This window comes from Danio aesculapii, chromosome 3 (assembly GCF_903798145.1).
Source record: "Danio aesculapii chromosome 3, fDanAes4.1, whole genome shotgun sequence".
Lineage (NCBI taxonomy): Eukaryota > Metazoa > Chordata > Actinopteri > Cypriniformes > Danionidae > Danio > Danio aesculapii.
In genome coordinates, this window is record NC_079437.1 from 34,108,417 (window position 1) to 34,126,752 (window position 18,336).

At 34.9% G+C, this 18,336-nt stretch overlaps 1 protein-coding gene across 3 annotated transcripts in view; it reads left to right on the forward strand.

Moving 5' to 3' along the window:
- The first annotated feature begins 2,411 nt into the window (after positions 1-2,411).
- Positions 2,412-18,336, forward strand: part of itga3a (integrin, alpha 3a) — a 71,831-nt gene continuing 55,906 nt past the window's right edge. For 2 of the 3 annotated variants that reach the window (XM_056453812.1, XM_056453811.1), the window contains exon 1: positions 2,412-2,754. In XM_056453812.1, the coding sequence (XP_056309787.1) occupies positions 2,570-2,754 (185 nt within the window). In that variant the 5' untranslated portion in view covers positions 2,412-2,569. The remainder of the gene's footprint in view (positions 2,755-18,336) is intronic. The other variant, XM_056453810.1, reaches the window with a different exon arrangement.

The window sequence follows — 18,336 nt, forward strand, 5'->3', positions numbered from 1 at the left end:
TTTCCCTGATTCCAAAATAAACATGATTTAAATTATGATTACACAAATGACTCATTACCTCTATTATGAATCTTAGTGGTCTGATTCCCAGCTCTTGGAAGTCAGCAATCATTTTTCCATTACTAAAATGTGGAGATCCTTCTCAACCTGATAATTATCACCCTGTTACAGCTGAAATGTTTGAATCCATGGGAAATCAACTGTCAAACTACTATTTTGGCAGCAAATAATCATAAACACTCAATCAAGCTTCAGACAAGGACAGTATTCAATTACCGCTATGTCAGTCACTAATAACACTATCAATGAATGACATTATTAACACTTTGGATCAAAAATATCATGTACTTTAATATAACTTCATCCAAAGCATTTGATCAGGTGAATTATGGCCTGTTGTTGCAAAGCATCAAATGTAATTATTAGTATTATAATGCAGAAGTGGTTTTGAGACTATTTGACTAGAAGTACTCTCTCTCTCTGTGCGTGTGTGTGTGCGTGCATGTGCGTGCATGTGCGTGCGTGTGTGTGTGTGTGTGTGTGTGTAAATAATTAAAATTTAAATCCACATTTTAAAAAAAAACTTTGCTACCCTAATAGTGAGGTAGGTGTTCCACAAGGATTTGTTTTGGAACTAATTTTATTTTTTTATTTAATGAATTTGGAGTGACTATAGTAAAAGTACACTTTTATCATGTACAATGTGGCATTAGACTCCTTACAGAGTGCTTTAAATGTATTTCAGGTGTCTTATTTTAAATTTGCTAAATACCCAAAAGGAAACATGTATGTTTTTTTTAAGCTACACGATAGGGAAAGTGGATCAAAGCTTCAAATACTCCAGAAACCAAAATAAAATAACTGAAGCTCTTTAAACTTAATTTTCAGAATATCTATTGTTATCAAGTTTTTTTTTATTCCTTTGATGTAGGTCTTTTGTACTGGTCCTTGCTGCAGTTGTTTTAATTTTAATTTGATTTATTTATTTTAATGGTAAACATGCCTTGCGATTGTTACCTGTTTTTTTTTTTTATTGTTGCAAAAAGTTTATATCACAAAACATTAAAAAAATCTACATAATTGGACATGGTTAAACATTATGATGGCACTCATCTTTGTAGTTGTTCCTATTTATTCTAAACTAATTATTGTTTATATATTATTATTAAATATTATTAAATATTTATTTATGTCAGTATTGGTGTTTGGTGATGTGAATTACATGCATGCATCTTCAACCTTTATATAACCACCTCTTCTATCAAATTGGACTTTGATAGAAGTCTTTTGACAATGGACTTTTAAGGCTAAATGCTTAACCCAATATCAGGCAAATATATATGTTTATGGTAGGGCTGGGCGATATGGCAAAAAAAAAAAAAAACCCCACAATGTTTTGTTTTTTATATCAGTTAATATCGATAATCATCACGATAAATGTCAAATCTTTATATCTATCAATTTTAAAGGCTTTTCAGCACGCCAATCATTTTATGCAGCTCATTTAACACATTTTGTAAAATGTTTTAGCTGTCTGACAATATAAATAAAAAACAATAATAAACAAAATAACAATTTTTTTTTATTTTTTATTTTTTTACATTTTTTTTTAAATTATTTTTTAGGGGTTTTCACCTTTAATGGACAGGACAGTAGAGAGTATTGACAGGAAAGCGTGGGGAGCAGAGAGACGGGAAGGATCGGCATACTACCACGAGGCAGGAATCGAACTCGGGTCGCCGCGAGCACCGGAGCATGTGTCGACGCACCAACCACTATACCACTGGCGCCGACCAAAATACCAATCTTAATAATTTTTCAGCATATGGTATATGGTAACTTTACTGACATTGCTTATAATGTAATTTATTAATTAAAAAAAATTCTAAATAATACTCCTGTTAATACTTAAGGGTTTTTTCATTTAAATGAGAACCTTATAAAGAAGTAAATCACAATTTTTATTTTTAATGGTTGTATAAGTCCCATTAATGCTCCAAGACCCTCAGGGACACAAAGGGGCTGCTTATTAGTGGAAATTAAAAAATAAATGTGCAATTGTGTTACATTTGTTACATTTAGTGAGCAGAGAACACCCCCCCCCCCCCCCTCAAATTTCAGGAAAATATATCAATACTTAAGTACAATGAAAATATAAAAACATTAACTTGCACGTTATTATAATGCAATAACAAAATTATAATGTATTTCTACCATCATTCACAGCTCATTAACTGTTTTATGAAAGCGTCCCTCAGGAGACAAAGACAAAAGTTTGAAAAGCTCTTCTTTAGTCATTTTGAAGAGCCTCAATCAGCAAATGTAGTCTAGCTGTAGCTTGCCTGTCTGTCCTCTGATGAAGGTACATGTGCGTGTGTTTCATTCAATGCCCTCCAGTCAGGTTTTCACCGATGACTGGCGCGAACACCCCGGAAGAATGACGAAAATGAACAATCAGTTCACAGCGTCTGAGAAAACCGCTCCTGTTCAGACCCTCATATAATCTTTGTCCTCCGCTTTCTGTCTGCGTCTCGCCGAACAAAATCACCGCGGAGACCAACAGAAAAAAATGATTGTATTTCACCGCCAAGGACTTTATTTTACCCTGGTGTTTGTGTTGACCGCGGCTCGTCTCTGTCAGGCGTTTAACTTGGATGTGAGCTTTGCAGTCGTCAAAGAGGGAAAAACAGCAGGCAGTTTGTTCGGACTATCTGTTGCACTTCACGAGCAGGTCGCGAAGGAGAAGAGACACCTGTAAGTACATTATTTTAGTTCACCTGAGTTTATTTTAGTTGAAATCACCTGACTTCGGGTCAAATGTCATGAGAAGGACGATGCACGTTACTGATGTGCACCTGTTGAGTTTTTTCTGCATTATTTTAGCTTTATTAAAATAGCCAAGTAACTTTATATAGGGCAATGACGCCTGTTTATTTAATTCTCCACGAACACGTTACTAACGACATGGGGGAAAATACTAAAATCATACTAAATATTACCTTCTAATGTTTACCTTTTATACATAGCATGTTTATTTTTCTTTTAATGTTTAAATTGTTAAATTATAAAGCAATTTGGTAAGTGTTTTCAGGTTTATAGTAGCCTATAAATGTATTGTGTAAGCTAATTGTACAGATGGGTATAATTGACAATGGAAGAACAAACAAAAATCTGATATGCTTGGGGGAAAAATGTAGGCATAAGGTTGGTATAATCTGTTTTTTATTTGTCTACAGGCCTCTTAACTATAAGGTAGTTATATTAATACAACATTTGCTCCTAAAATTGAAATTAGTATGGTATAATGAACTCACAGGAAGCCATTTTGTTGTCATGTCACCAGAAAAACACAAACCAGTGAAAATACCCTTAAGACCATTATCATGATGGCGTAAATGTAATTTTTTTTTTTAATGTGAAGTAGTTTTGAAAATTTAGTTCAAAAGAAACTTTCATAATAATAGTAAGAAAAAAAGGTTAATGTAATATTGAATACGTTAAAAAAAGAATAAAACATATTTAGCTGCACCGTATTATTTAAAGGCATAATAATTGTATTATTTTAAAAGATTAAATAATAATTAATTAAAAAATATAAGAAAAATTAAAAACAAGACATTATTTTACGTGATACATTTTATTTTAGATATTTTGACTAAAAACAAAGCAAAGTAAGAAAAGAGGTTAACACAGTGTGATTATTCAAACTTTCTTATAAAAACTGCAATATTTGTAGCAGAACATTTAAATATTGCAATATCAGATTTTCCCTATATCGTGCAGCCCTAACTTGCAATACACATCATGTGGTAACATCTAAAACAACTCGCATTACTTGTTCCAAATGAAAAAAATACCAATACCAAGTATCAAATGAAAAAAATGTTAGGTAGTAATGAACTAACTAAATCGGGTGACCCCAACAAAACTAATCAAAACAACAATCTAAGTTCCTTAATGTAACAATTGCATTTTACAAAACATTTTTTTTTCTGTTGTGACTGACATGATGACTGAATATTAATAACCTGAAAGATTATGCTTGCGCCTTTCTTCAGAAAACAAAAACCAATCATTTATTTTCTGTGCTTGTGGCATTGAATGAACTTGATTGGCTCAGGTGAATGATTAACACGAGTGCTCCATTTCACAAGAGGATATGAGACAGTGATAAGAACGCCCAGTATTGTGACTTAGGGCTGGGCAGGTCAAGCGCTCTCTTGTCTTAATATTTTAAGCATTATGGTTGCAACAACACACACCACTTTCTTTGTTCTCAAATGCTGCAGCTCAAATTTTTATAGCATGATATCAAAATGTGATGAACGAAAGTCCTGATGGATACTGCTGGGTAAAGAATCAGAAAAAACATCAGCCGAATGAGCACAGCAACTTAAAATGACTAAACAAAACAACCTAATGTTGGTTGAGGTCTTCTGAGCTGTTCATATTAACTCTACTCTAGTGAAATATCTCCATAAACCAGCTGATCATTTACAGTAGTCAGCACGTTCCTCTGAGACCCATTTGCTCATGACTGAAGCAGTCGATTTTTGCTTTGTAGTTCACTTATTTATGATACTCTCTAAATGAATGGGAGCTTATGAGTGCCCTGAGACCTATATCAAAAGCCTCATAAGGCAATAACAAGAAGCTATCCAGTGAGTTAGTATGCAGGAAAACTCATAGAGACTCATAACAATATCATATTATCTGCAGTCTAGCACTTATAAATTCATTTTAAAGGCTGACATAAAAAACTTAGTCAAAAATGTTCTGTAGGAGGACTAGAAAAACACCACCTTTGCAGAAAATGTGCGTTTGAACGAAACCGATATCAGCTTTTATTCATATCCTCGGGAAACACGAATTCCACATATTTGACAACAAAGGCCTGCTTTGTAACTGGATTGACTCACGCATGCTTTTTGATTTTTTTTCTTATGAATGAATATTATGGACTTTACAATATATTACACTGTAAAAAAATTAAGCCAAAAAAAAAACATAATCCTTGTTTCCTTTCGCTTTTTCTTGTTTACTCAACTGTTGAAAACATCAACTGCACTGACCTAAAATTATTTGTCAGTAATACAAAAAAATGTAGTTGGGTTAACATAAGATTATTAGTTTTGTGGAGAGGTGAACTACTCTGTAACAAAATTTCTAAGTTGTGCCAACTAAAAATTTTTTGTCTGAAGTTGAGTCAACAAAAAACTTCCTTATTTCCTTTCGTTTTTTTCTTGTGTACTCAACTTTTGAAAACATCTGTTGCACTGGCCTAAAATGTCTGGAGTTAAGTGAACTATCTTGGAAATTGGGACTAAGAAAAAATACATTATTAGAACAAACAAACATAGTTCAATTGAAAAAATAAATAAATAAAACAGAGACAAATATTAACAAAACATTTATTAGACACAGAATTAGAAACATGACCGGAGGCAAAACAACAAAGACGGTAAACAAGACAAGTATCAAAACATAACAGGACAGACAGGGAAAAATGCTTTGTAATGCTTAACGGGGAAAAACAAGACTCAGCAAAGAGTATGTGGGAATGAGGTGTCTTTTTATAGTCCTAGTAATCAGTCCATCATGAGTTTCCAGCTTTCATGTGTAATCAGGAGGAACCAGAAACTGGTTCCTCCATAAGAACTATTGTTTGACCATTTGATTTGTCATTTAGCTGTTACAGGATTTTACTGAGTTGTTCATGAAAATTAAATATCGAATACATTTGATTTCTGGTTTGAGAATGCATTTTGATTTGTTATTTGAGCGTGTAATTTATCATTTGAGTAGTTGTTTTAATAATATTTATAATCATCCTTTACAATTATATAGCACTTTTCTAGACACTCAAAGCGCTTTACACATTGGGGTGAATCTCCTTATCCACCACTATTGTGCAGCATCCACCTGGATGATGCAACGGCACCCATATTGTGCCAGACCGCACACCACACACCAGCTGATTGGTGGAGAGGAGATGAAGCCAATTATGATATGGGAATGGTTATAATGAATAATAATTTCAAATTATGTTAGTATTATTGCAGTAGTATTTTGTTGTTGTTGTTGTTAATAATAACATTAATGTTATTATTGGTGTTACTATTATTTTTGTCATTGTTGTTAGGGTAAGAAATGAGGAGGTCTGACATGAACTCAACTTAAAGTAACAAGTTAGCTGAAGCTTTTTTGGGGGAACTTACAAAGTTTTGCTTACAAAAATCTTTTTAACTTAGAGAATTTTTTTGATTTAGGTTAATTAAACGTATGAAATGGTACAAATAGTTGTACAGATTTTTTTTTACAGATTTTTGCCAAACCAACGAAACAATTTTTTACAGTGTACTGTTTTTACAACATTAATTGAAAAAAGAGCAAATAAACGTATCCATAACAGACCAAATAATGATTTGTGGTTCGTTTTCTGAGTGCTCAGGAAAATTCTTCAGCATATGTGGCTTTTAAATAAAACAGAGGTATTACTAAAGCATGTTAATTGTTGACAGATATATATCTATACATATGGTGCCATAACAGAAACCCCTGACTTTTCAATTTAATCTTCAGCGTGTGAAGGCAGCATTTTTATAAACATGTTAAAAACCACAACACATTTCTGACTCTTATATATAAAGGCCCTAAAGCAGTATACAAGATGTAACCACAAATCACAAATCCCATCTTATTACGTCTCATATTAAATGAGTGTGATGTTTGCAAGTACAGTGGAGATAATCGGATTGCCTTTGATTTGATAATACTTTGACTGTAAAGGACACACTGCAGGCATAAAATGAAGTGTACATAAAGCAGACTAAATGAATCATGGGACGTGTCTCTTCATTGTTAACAGATGTAAGAAAGTGCACCACAAGAGAGCAGTGGTGTCTGGACCGGCTCATTTTCTTCTGTGGTCTGCGATTGCTATGCTTTTAAAAGCAGTGTGGTGTAAATGTTTGCTGTATTTTTTTCAGTATGTAGTATGACTAAAGTTCAAACAAAGGAAAAACAGATGAAATGTTTGTCTCTGCCCTTGTCGTAGTCATTGTCCTATAGAGGAGACGTCCCAAGCTAATGTGCAGCTGTCTGTGTTGCTAAATAAATTTACTGGGGACTTCCTCCTGATTGCCTGTCATTGACGCTCAGAGGAGGAGCACTGCATTATACTTCGCTGCATCTTCATGGTTGGTACTGATTTAGGGTTCGTTTACACCAGTGATGCACAGAAAGGTTTCCATACAACAACAGTGTTTTATTAAATGCTTCGTAAATGACTAAAAAAAGCTGTGTTATGTTTTGCCAGATCAGAAGATGGTGATGTCTGTTTGTAAAGAAGCACATGTGTGCAAATATGGTTCTGTTGTCCACCATTATTGTTTTGGTTGGCCTGAACACATAATAAACGTCAATAAAATCACCATTTTTACAAAATGGATCTTTTATTTTTTTGTCACAATAATGGTTTCGTTTTCAAAAACACTTTGAAAATAGTCTAGTGTAAATTAAAATCCCAAGGAAACTAATATTGCTTTATACTATACTGTTCTAAATAAATAGTGTGTGTGTGTGTATATGTATATATATATTTATCTATGATTACTATATCTATATATAAGGGCGACGCTGTGGCGCAGTAGGTAGTGCTGTTGCCTCAAAGCAAGAAGGTCGCTGGTTCGAGCCTCAGCTGGGTCAGTTGGCGTTACTGGCGTTTCTTCCTCCGGTTTCTCCGGTTTCCACAGCAGTCCAAAGACATGCAGTATAGGTGAACTGGGAAGGCAAAATTGTCCGTAGTGTATGAATGTGAGTGAGTGTATATGGATGTTTCCCAGATATGGGTTGCGGCTGGAAGGGCATCTGCTGCATAAAACATGAGCTGGATAAATTGGCAGTTCTGCTGTGGCGACCCTGGATTAATAAAGTGACTAAGCCGAAAAGAAAATTAATGAATGAATAAATATATATATATATATACACAGTAGGGGAAGTATTCAAAACTTCTTTTTTTCTGGGAATAATATTTCTAAAGGATCTGTTGACATGGAGTTGAACCAGATTTTGGTAAAAACTCAAACAATACAAACATAAAAATAAAACAAAAGAAAATCTGAAAAAAATGTTATGTGTAATATGTAATTGAGTGTCTTTTGGATCATTGTCTTGCTGAAATGTCCAGCCTGGGTTCATCTTCATCATCCTGCTAATGTAGATGCTGGACTGCTGGACTAATATTCATTTACAAGGATGAAGGGTGGAGGGTTGCTGAATAAAGGCTGGTTTATACTTCTGCGTCGAGTGATTGCTGTGACCCGCGGTGCCTGCCTTGCATGTAGTCATGGATTTATACTTCTGCGTGCTGTTTGTGTTGCTCTGCAATAACATTTCGGAAACTGTCAGTTGATGTTTTTATGTTCCTCTGTGTCGAGTTTCTTCACAGTTTTTAAAAAAAATTTATTTTATTTATTTTTCTGAGGTGGGAACCGGCGGACGTGCAACAACTTTAATCATAAAGTAAACTCAAAACAAAAGTTTCCATCTGGAGTTAGTTCACAGGACTCGACACTTGTAAACACTCACTCCAACTGGTCACAGCTACCAAGCTTACCAATCACAGAGCTTGTGCTATGTGTCGTTGCGACATGTTAGTACACTTTTTGAGAGGTGCGCATCAGCCACGGCAAGGGCTATGCGACCATGCGAAGGCTGCGCTGGAGCCTACCCATGCGCTTGATGTATATGAAGTATAAAACAGCCTTAATTATTGAGAGATTTCACCTGCTGTCTGAGCTTTCATTTTGCTGACATTTTGTAGCTCAAGAATTACAGGTGTTTTTTATATTTATTTAAAGTTTTGAAAATCAAGGTGCATTATGTAATCTCGATCTCTGCTTTAACAACTTTAGATGTTGAAAATTAAACTCTGCAGTTTAGCAAAATGACAAATTTTTAAATTATATGTTGTCTAGGGTGGTCATGTAAACTGTTTACACAAACCTGAAAACCTTTCTCTTACTAAAAAAGCATATCATATATGTTGATTAAAACCACTGAAATGTCACACTTAAGCTGATCAAGGTTCCATAATACAATTCAAAGGAGTACAAAAAATAACAGAAAATACCATGAGCTTTGGGCAGCTATTAATATATTTTTAAAACATTTATTTATATTTAAAAATTAAAGCTTTTTTTTTTTTTTTCTTTTACATAATGAGAAAAAATAAAACACTCTTCCCCCTATTTCTGATATATTTGCACATAACCCATTCATAGCTTCTTCTGATCCGATCTGCACAGACAAAGGACAATTTGTTAAGCGAGATCAGTCAAGATGATATTAATTGGCTTGACATTCATCATCTTGTCGCACACATAAAGGACTGGGTCAGTGACACACAAGGGCAGCCTGTGTTTGGATGACTCTTCTTGTGGCTTGATCTTTGGATGTTTATCTCTTGTAGACTAATGACCTGTTTCCGTTGTGTGAACGCTTTAGAGCTGCTGTTTTAGCACTACTGGTCTGCAGACAATTCAGTGCAGACTGTTCTCAGATCCTCATGACCACAGACAACACCATCTTAAAACCCTCTGTGCAGCCACAAACAGACACTCTCACGGCTCAGGTCCAGGTTCTAGGAAACAAGTGTTGCAAATGTTTAAAGCTTGCGTGTTGAAGAGGTCAGAAGATAAATCAGCTGTATCAGTGTGGGTAAATGGACAAAAAGGTGCTGAAGTGAATCTGCTGCCTTTCTTTAGTCTCCCTGTGTGACTTTTGAAATGGGAATGCAGTTGATTGACCATTATTGGCTTTTTAATGGCTGATATAGAGTTCAAGGTTTAGCGATGGTATAGAGTGCAATTGATTTAGCAAAGAGATTCTCTAAACAAAGATTTAAATGTTTAAAAAAACATTTTAGGAGTATCATAAATAATAATAATAAAAACACTTTAAACATTCTTCATTGACTGATTAAGCGCAGGGTTGTATATTAACTAACACTAGTTTATATGGCACCGGTGTTTTATTGTATGAAATGAGCACAGTGACTGTTTATTCAAGCGTGTTGCTGAGGAAATAACACCGTCTGTCAGCATTATTTGGCCTGAAGTTCCTCTTTTGCTATTGCTTATTAAAAACTAAACATAGAAATGTCACTCTCGTTGTTCTGCTTTTGTGATACATTAACAAAAAACTAATTTAGACTATAGCAGGAATTCAGATATGACATAAATAGAACTATACTTCCTTTACTTTAAGTAGATTTTTCAAAAATGTGTACTTAAAATAAAAATTATCATGATTGGAAACATTATTTTTTACTGTATTGTCATACTTTCTACTCCTGTACATTTTGTAAATCATACTCATTTTTATTGTCTCCAGTAAATATTTTACTGATTGAAATAATACATTTAGAGCAGGTCTTGTCAGAGCTACGGTAGTCTAAAGCAGTGTTTCTCAACCACGTTCAGGGAGGATCACCAACCCTGCATATTTTGGATGTCTCCTTTGTTTTTTACATCCATTACAGGTCTTTCAGTCTCTGCTAATGAGCTGATGATCTGTATCAAATGTGTTTGGTTAAGGAGACATGGTAAATGTGCAAAGCTGGTGGTCCTCCAGGAATGTGGTTGAGAAACACTGGTTTAAAGTATACGACTCACTAATTTAAAGATCTGCTCAGAGTCTTCAGTTTATAAAAAAAAAAAACACTGATTCAAACAATCTGTTTAGAGCGAGTCTTTAGTTAAAGACTTATTTAAAGGTCTGCTTTTCAAGTTAACAACCCATTGATTCAAATGATATGCTCAGAGATCGCCTACTACTCAGAAGGTACTGCGTTTAAATTTACTGTTAAAAAAGTATGTTTTATACAGAATGAATGTGAATAGTATGAATGGAACTCGGACGTACTACATCCGCGATTTTGTCGTGATCACGTGACTTACCCACGTCAGTTGTGTCGCTTTAATCCCAACCATGAATTCTTTCACGGTGCATCATGGGATAGCGTAGCATCCTTCAGATGGGTTGTTGCTAGATCAGATACGGTTGCGGCCGGAAGTTAACGAGAATTATCTATATTGTTTATTAAATTTCCTATTTATTGTATTTTATTAACTTCTACCCCCACGCTGACCCTAAACCCAACCGTCACAGCACTGCAAAAACAAGAGTTGTACCGAGTATTACTTATGTTATTTATTAAATTACCCAATAAATTGTATTTTATTAACGCCTACCCCCACCACAACCCTAAACCCAACCGTCACATTACTGTAAAAATATTATTGTTATACAGTGTCATAAAAATTATGCTCTGTTTATCCGCTGCTGTATCAACTTGCACTTCCAGCCAGCCGTGTATCCTATCTAGACTTTACCCTTCGGATGCGCACTTCTCACCGGAAGTAGTAGATCATATGGGTACTTCTCGCATACTGTTTTTTTTAATTCTATGAATTCGGACATACTACTCAGCTCACATACTGTTTTTAGTGTACTATATAGTATGGAAGTATGCAACTTCAGATGCAGCCCTAGGCTGTTTCTCAATTCCAAGAATTCAGAGACCGGAGTTGCGTTCTTGTGGAGACCGGTCTTGCCAGGTGTCTTCAGAAGAACGAACTCGGGAGACCACGAGAACAGAGAACGCGTCTTATGAGAAATGAGATGCTGCGTTCTTCCTGGTGGTCACATGACCGTCACACGTTTTTAATGAAAATTTTTTAAACATTACAGCATTCATACAGTGATTTATTGTTTTCCCCTTTTCAATATATATACTATGCATAAAGACTTTACAAATATATGTTGCACGATATAAATAAAACAGATTTTAAGATGAATTTCAGCAAATAAACACCCTCAATGTGTTTATGCCTTTATTAAGATTTTCATGGTGATGTTTACTTTCACCGTCTCATTTAGGCAAACTCCTGAGATAAATAAGGTATAAATCTGAACTTTGATAATAAACCTATGTTAAAACTGCGCTTCCCACCTCTAGTCGCAATGACTTCTGGGACTTCTAGAGCGAGTTCGGTGCTCAAGTCTGCATCCATGCGTCCTCGATATCAAGAACACATGCAGGAAGTTTCACGCGTCCTCTGTTCTTGCAATCTTGAGTATTGGAACTGAACTTTGGCAGTTGATGATGACGTTGCACAAGAACACGAGGACACAACGCATATTGAGAAACAGCCCTAGTCTTCTGGTAACGAATCACTGATTCAAATGATCTGTTCAGAGTGAGTCTTCAGTTAATGAATCACTGATTTGAATGACCTGTTCAGAGTGAGACTTCAGTTAATGAATCACTGATTCAAATGATCTGTTCAGAGTGAGTCTTCTGTTAACAAATCACTGATTCAAATGATCTGTTCAGAGCGAGACTTCAGATAATAAATCACTGATTCAAATGATCTGTTCAGAGCAAGACTTCAAATAATGAATCACTGATTCAAATGACCTTTTTAGAGCGAGACTTCAGTTAATGAATCACTGATTCAAATGATCTGTTCAGAGTGAGTCTTTAACAAATCACTGATTCAAATGATCTGTTCAGAGCGAGACTTCAGATAATGAATCACTGATTCAAATGACCTTTTCAGAGCGAGACTTCAGTTAATGAATCACTGATTCAAATGATCTGTTCAGAGTGGTCTTTAACGAATCACTGATTCAAATGATCTGTTCAGAGCGAGACTTCAGATAATGAATCACTGATTCAAATGACCTGTTCAGAGCGAGACTTCAGTTAATGAATCACTGATTCCAATGATCTGTTCAGAGTGAGACTTCAGTTGATGAATCACTGATTCAAATGATCTGTTCAGAGCGAGACTTCAGTTAATGAATCACTGATTCCAATGATCTGTTCAGATTGAGACTTCAGTTAATGAATCACTGACTCAAATGATCTGTTCAGAGCGAGACTTCAGTTAATGAATCACTTACTCAAATGATCCATTCAGAGCTAGTCTCCAGTTAATGATTGTTTGATTCAAAGGAATGCTTGACTGATTCACATGATCCAGTCAGAGCTAGTCTCAGTTCTGACACAGTAGTGTCTGTAAGTCATTGAATGCTCAATGACCAATGTGAAAGTTATGTGCCACTAAAGGGCGAACTCTGAATTCTTTGTACAGTGTAAAGATGTTTTTTTTCCAGTTAGATTGTATTGGAATGACAGCAAGAGAAAGAAGTGCTTTCAATAGATTAAATGTAATTTAGTAGCAAAATATTTCATTTTATATTGTTTCATACTTCTATAAATTACAGACTGTATTACATTATAGACTAAACATTATAGACATTATAAACTGTAACATCAAACACTGAAAACTTGGTGAAGATTTACATGTAATGGAAATTCTAGAGTTGTACTGTATGTAGCTTCAGAAATCTCTATAAAGTCAGTTTACAGTTAATTTTGCAGTTAGTGCAACTACATGCTGATCCTCTTAAGGTTTTTAAGCATTATTCTATTCACATTAAAGGTCCTCAATTAACAGTTATAGTACAATCAGTTTATAATCTTGTAATCGGAGCATTCGTCCCCCAGTGAAAAGCATTCGTGCACAAATCATTTTGTCAGAAGACGAGTCTAAAATTAAGCCAAATATATGAATTTCCTGTGTGACTTCCTGTCTGTCCTAAGTCTTATATGTCATCATTTTTTTCATGATTGTGGTTATTCACTGTAAAGCAATAGGTGTCAGATAAATCTGCTACCTCTCAGTCTAGAATAGTTTCAACAGATAAACAGATATTTAAAAGATTTGTCTAAATTAGCAAGGCAAGTTTATTTGTATAGCACATTTCATACACAATGGTAATTCAAATCTCTTCATATAAACAGGTATAAAAGAAAAATGATTAAAACAGATAAAACCAATTCAAATGTGTTAAACCGTTTATAAAAGAATGAAAAAGAAAAGAAAGACATAATAGTGCGATCTGTCAGACATAGCACAGTGCTCATTCAGTAAAGGAGCTCATTCAGCTAAACAGGTGTGTTTTCAGTCTTGATTCAAATGTGCCTAATGTTGGAGCACATCTGATCATTAGAACTGAAGGGCCCTTTGGATTTCTAATTTAATTGATCCTAAAGATCTGAGTGATCTGTTAGGTTTGTATTCAGTGAGCATATCTGTAATGTATTGAGGTCCAAGGCCATTTAGTGATTTATAGACAAGTAATAATAATTTAAAATCTATTCTGAATGTAACAGAGCCAGTGTAAAGACCTGAGGACAGGTGTGATGTGCTCTGATTTCCTGGTTCTGGTCAGAATCCTGGCCGCAGCGTTCTGGATGAGCTGCAACTGTCTGACTGTCTTTTTTTAGGAAGGCCAGTGAGGAGTCCATTACAGTAATCCACCCTGCTGGTGATAAAAGCATGAACAAGTTTCTCTAAGTCCTCACTCGAAACAAAGCATCTAATTCACACGTTTTTTTGAGATGATAGTATGCTGATTTACTTACTGCTTTGACACGACTATTGAAATTCAGATCTGACTCCATGGAGAAGATTTACATGTAATGGAAATTCTAGAGTTGTACTGTATATAGCTTCAAAAATATCTATAAAGTCAGTTTACAGTTAATTTTGCAGTTGGTGCAACTACATGCTGATCCTCTTAAGGTTTTTAAGCATTATTCTATTCACATTAAAGGTCCTCAATTAACAGTTATAGTACAATCAGTTTATGTACTTGTAATCGGAGCATTCAAATCACACCATTCTTGACCCTATATTTTGTGAATTGGTGCTTGCTATTTGTCTTATTTGTAACTAAACTTGCAAACATGCTAAACTATAGTTAAGGACTTGTGTCAAGTCTTGAACAATGATGTATTTGAGTATTATACTTATTATTAAAATGTTATTGTGGCGCTTATGGTGTCAGATGAATAGGGCTGGCACTATAAAATATTTTCCACCCAGTGTTTTAAAATCATTCAGTGGTCTTGACAGTGTGTCATAAATCACTTTCAGTAAAAGTCGAGTAGCTTTGTCTCGCCTCTGGGCTGGAAAGCCTGGAGGGATAATGACTTGCAGTGCATGTGGATCATCCAGGGTTTTGGATTAGTTATTATGTATTAATCTGTAACAGCTGGAATGTCAAAAGCAAAATTTGTCACCTGATGAGTGTTTGTCACTTCAGTGACTGTGGCAGCTCTGATCACTGCAGTCTTGCTAAATTCCCTGTAAAGAAATGAATACAAATGTGTGATGGATGACGAACAAGGGAACAGTTTTATGACATGTGAAAGTGTACTATTGTTTATGAAAAGTTAGCTGGTGAGATTTAAAAAAAATATTTTGGGAAGAAGACCGTACCAATGCTGCATAAATACTGTATATATTAGGGCTATATATAGTTTGAACATCGATATTACAATGTGTGTGTGTGTCTGCAATAGTCACATCGCAAGATATGCAATGATGAGTTAGGATTGTAGATGACCAGAAACCCCAGGTGAAAACACAAGATTTGTGAAGACACTGCAGAATTAAATCGTAATAGAGTGAAAGTTTATCATCTGCATGTGTTTTTAGGGCCTGTAACTGTATGAACATTCGAAGATAGTTTAATGCATTTTAGTAGTGCACATAATGAACTTTCATAAAGATAAATTTTATTGAATTATTTATATGGTGAAGGCTATACAGTGCTATTCTACATTTGATTATTCGATTTCTGTACCTGAAAACTGTTGCTCGCTCCAGAAAACCATGAAGCACAGTTTATTTCACTTTAATATTTCCTCAGTTGTGTTTATTTATGACTCTATTTTATGTATATAATAAATTACATAAAATTTGTGTTTATATGGTGACTCGGTGGCGCAGTGGGTAGCGTTGTCTCCTCACAGCAAGAAGGTCGCTGGTTCGAGCCTCGGCTGGGTCAGTTGTCATTTCTGTGCGGAGTTTGCATGTTCTCTCTGTGTTCCTGTGTTTCCTCCGGGTGTTCTGGTTTCCCTCACAGTCCAAAGACATGCGCTATAGGTTAATTGGGTAAGCTAAATTGGCCGTAGTGTATGTGTGGGTGTGAATGTAGGAGTTTATGGGTGTTTCCCAGTGATGGGTTGCAGCTGGAATGGCATCCGCTGCATAAAAACATATGCTGGATAAGTTGGCAGTTCATTCTGCTGTGGCGATGTCTAATTAATAAAGGGACTAAGCCGAATGTAATGACTTTGCAAATAGAGCTATTTAAAGGGCACCTAGCTTACCCCTTTTTCCAGATTTAATATAAGTCTTTTGTGTCTCCAGAATGTGTCTGTAAAGTTTCAGCTCAACACCCATCAGATTTTTTTATTGTACCTTTTATAAGTTTCTTTTTATACCTTTTTGCATCAGGTAGTGGTTTTGTTGTACTGCACCTTTAAGGCTAGTCCTCCCCGCCCACCGTTTCTATGTGCCTTTCTGCATGCCTTAATCTCCTCCCTCGGCAGATTCCGACAACAGACAGACACAAAGGAAGCAGATCTCACGTAGAGTTTGTGAGAAATACTACAGTAAGAACTTTACCAATGAGTATTGGATGCATTTGCTGTGTTAAGTTACAACGATATGTCACACACAAAGTCGTTACAAAGTTCACATGCACACACACAGATACACACATACTCAGCGCAGCAGACAGGTTAATCTCCACTGCTGTATGGATATCTGTTATGTTAATGTACAAAATAAACCTGATTTAACGTCCACAAACCATAATTGTGGCTGTGCTGATGAGGTAAAGCTGAAGTAAATCGCTGTAATTTATTACACACATGCACTGTTTTAAAACATTTTAAACTTGTAAAGCTCACTCTTGATCACATTTGATGATGATTGATGATCCTAGCGAACTGAATACACCTTTTATTCCTGGTTGCTTTGCGCTCATCCTCTCTTGTTGGACAGCACTCCTACGTCAAGTTGCGGTCGGTCTGAAAACCGATCCAATTGGTCCACCGTTTTTTTTGTCGTTAAATAAAAAAAAAAGGACTGGGTGTGTTTATATCACCCCAATATGACGCTCTATACACTACATCTACACACATGTCTGTCCAATCGGCTTGAAAAGTAGATTTTTCACCATAGGTGCCCTTTAAGTCATCTGGTTAAATTATATTGCAATATATATCACAGAGAAATAAAATATCGCAATGTAAATTTTTTTTCAATATCGCGCAGCCCTAGTATATATACAGTACTATAGAATGTGATGTGTGTCACTTTATAGAAACTGATTCATAAAGCTGAATAAATAAGCTTTCCATTGATGTGTGGTTTATTAGGATACAATGTTACAACTATAATACTACTATAATACAATTATTTGAAAATCTGGAATTTGAGTGTTCAAAAAAATCTAAATACTGAGAAAATTACCTTGCAAGTTGTTTAGATTAAGTGCTTAACAATAGAGATTATTAAAAATTAAGTTTTCATGTATTTACATTATAGGCCATTTGTAAAAAATCTTCATGAAAAAATTCTATTTTCGGAACATTCTAAGCATTTTTGCCATAGAAGTACATTTGTTTTGACTCAAAAAACAATGTATTCTTGACAGTATCTACAAATATACCTGTACAATTTAAGATTGCCATCCGAGGTCAAATATTGTGAAATATTAAACATTTTAGTAACACATTTTATATAACAAATTTAATTTATTGTGTTTGTTATAAGTATGACAAATCTGAATTACTCAGCATTACTTACTAAATCACTCTAAATAAAATGAAGCATTTATTGGCAGATACTGATATTGTTTTAAGCTTTACACTTAAAAAAAGGTTCTTTATTGGCGTTGATGTTCAGTGAAGAGCATTTAATGTTCATGGAATCTTTTCATTCCACAAAATGTTTTTACAGTATTTAAATGTAATTAAAATGTTCTTCACCCTGAAAAAAATGTTATTTGAAGAACTTTTCACTTAAAGGTTATTTGAATAAACCAAAAAGATGCCTCATTTTGGTTTTTAATGGCACCTTTATTTTAGGAATGTAGATGCACCCACACGTCTCTTCAAAAAATACCCAGAGTTTTGTCACGGTATGCATATCACATTATATTGCTAAGCTAATACTAAAAAAAGCACACATAAATAAAATAATTAAATTTTTTTTTTTATTCAGAATCTCCCCTCAAGAAGGCACTGAAATGAAAGTTTCCTCCATTTTGAAACAAAATGCAGAAATATGATACCGCCTCTCATCTCTGCTCACCCACTCACTTGAAAATGTAATGAGCTCTCCAAACTGTGCATATCCTTTATTGTACAGTTCAGTGCTCACTATCTTTCGCTTTCTTTAA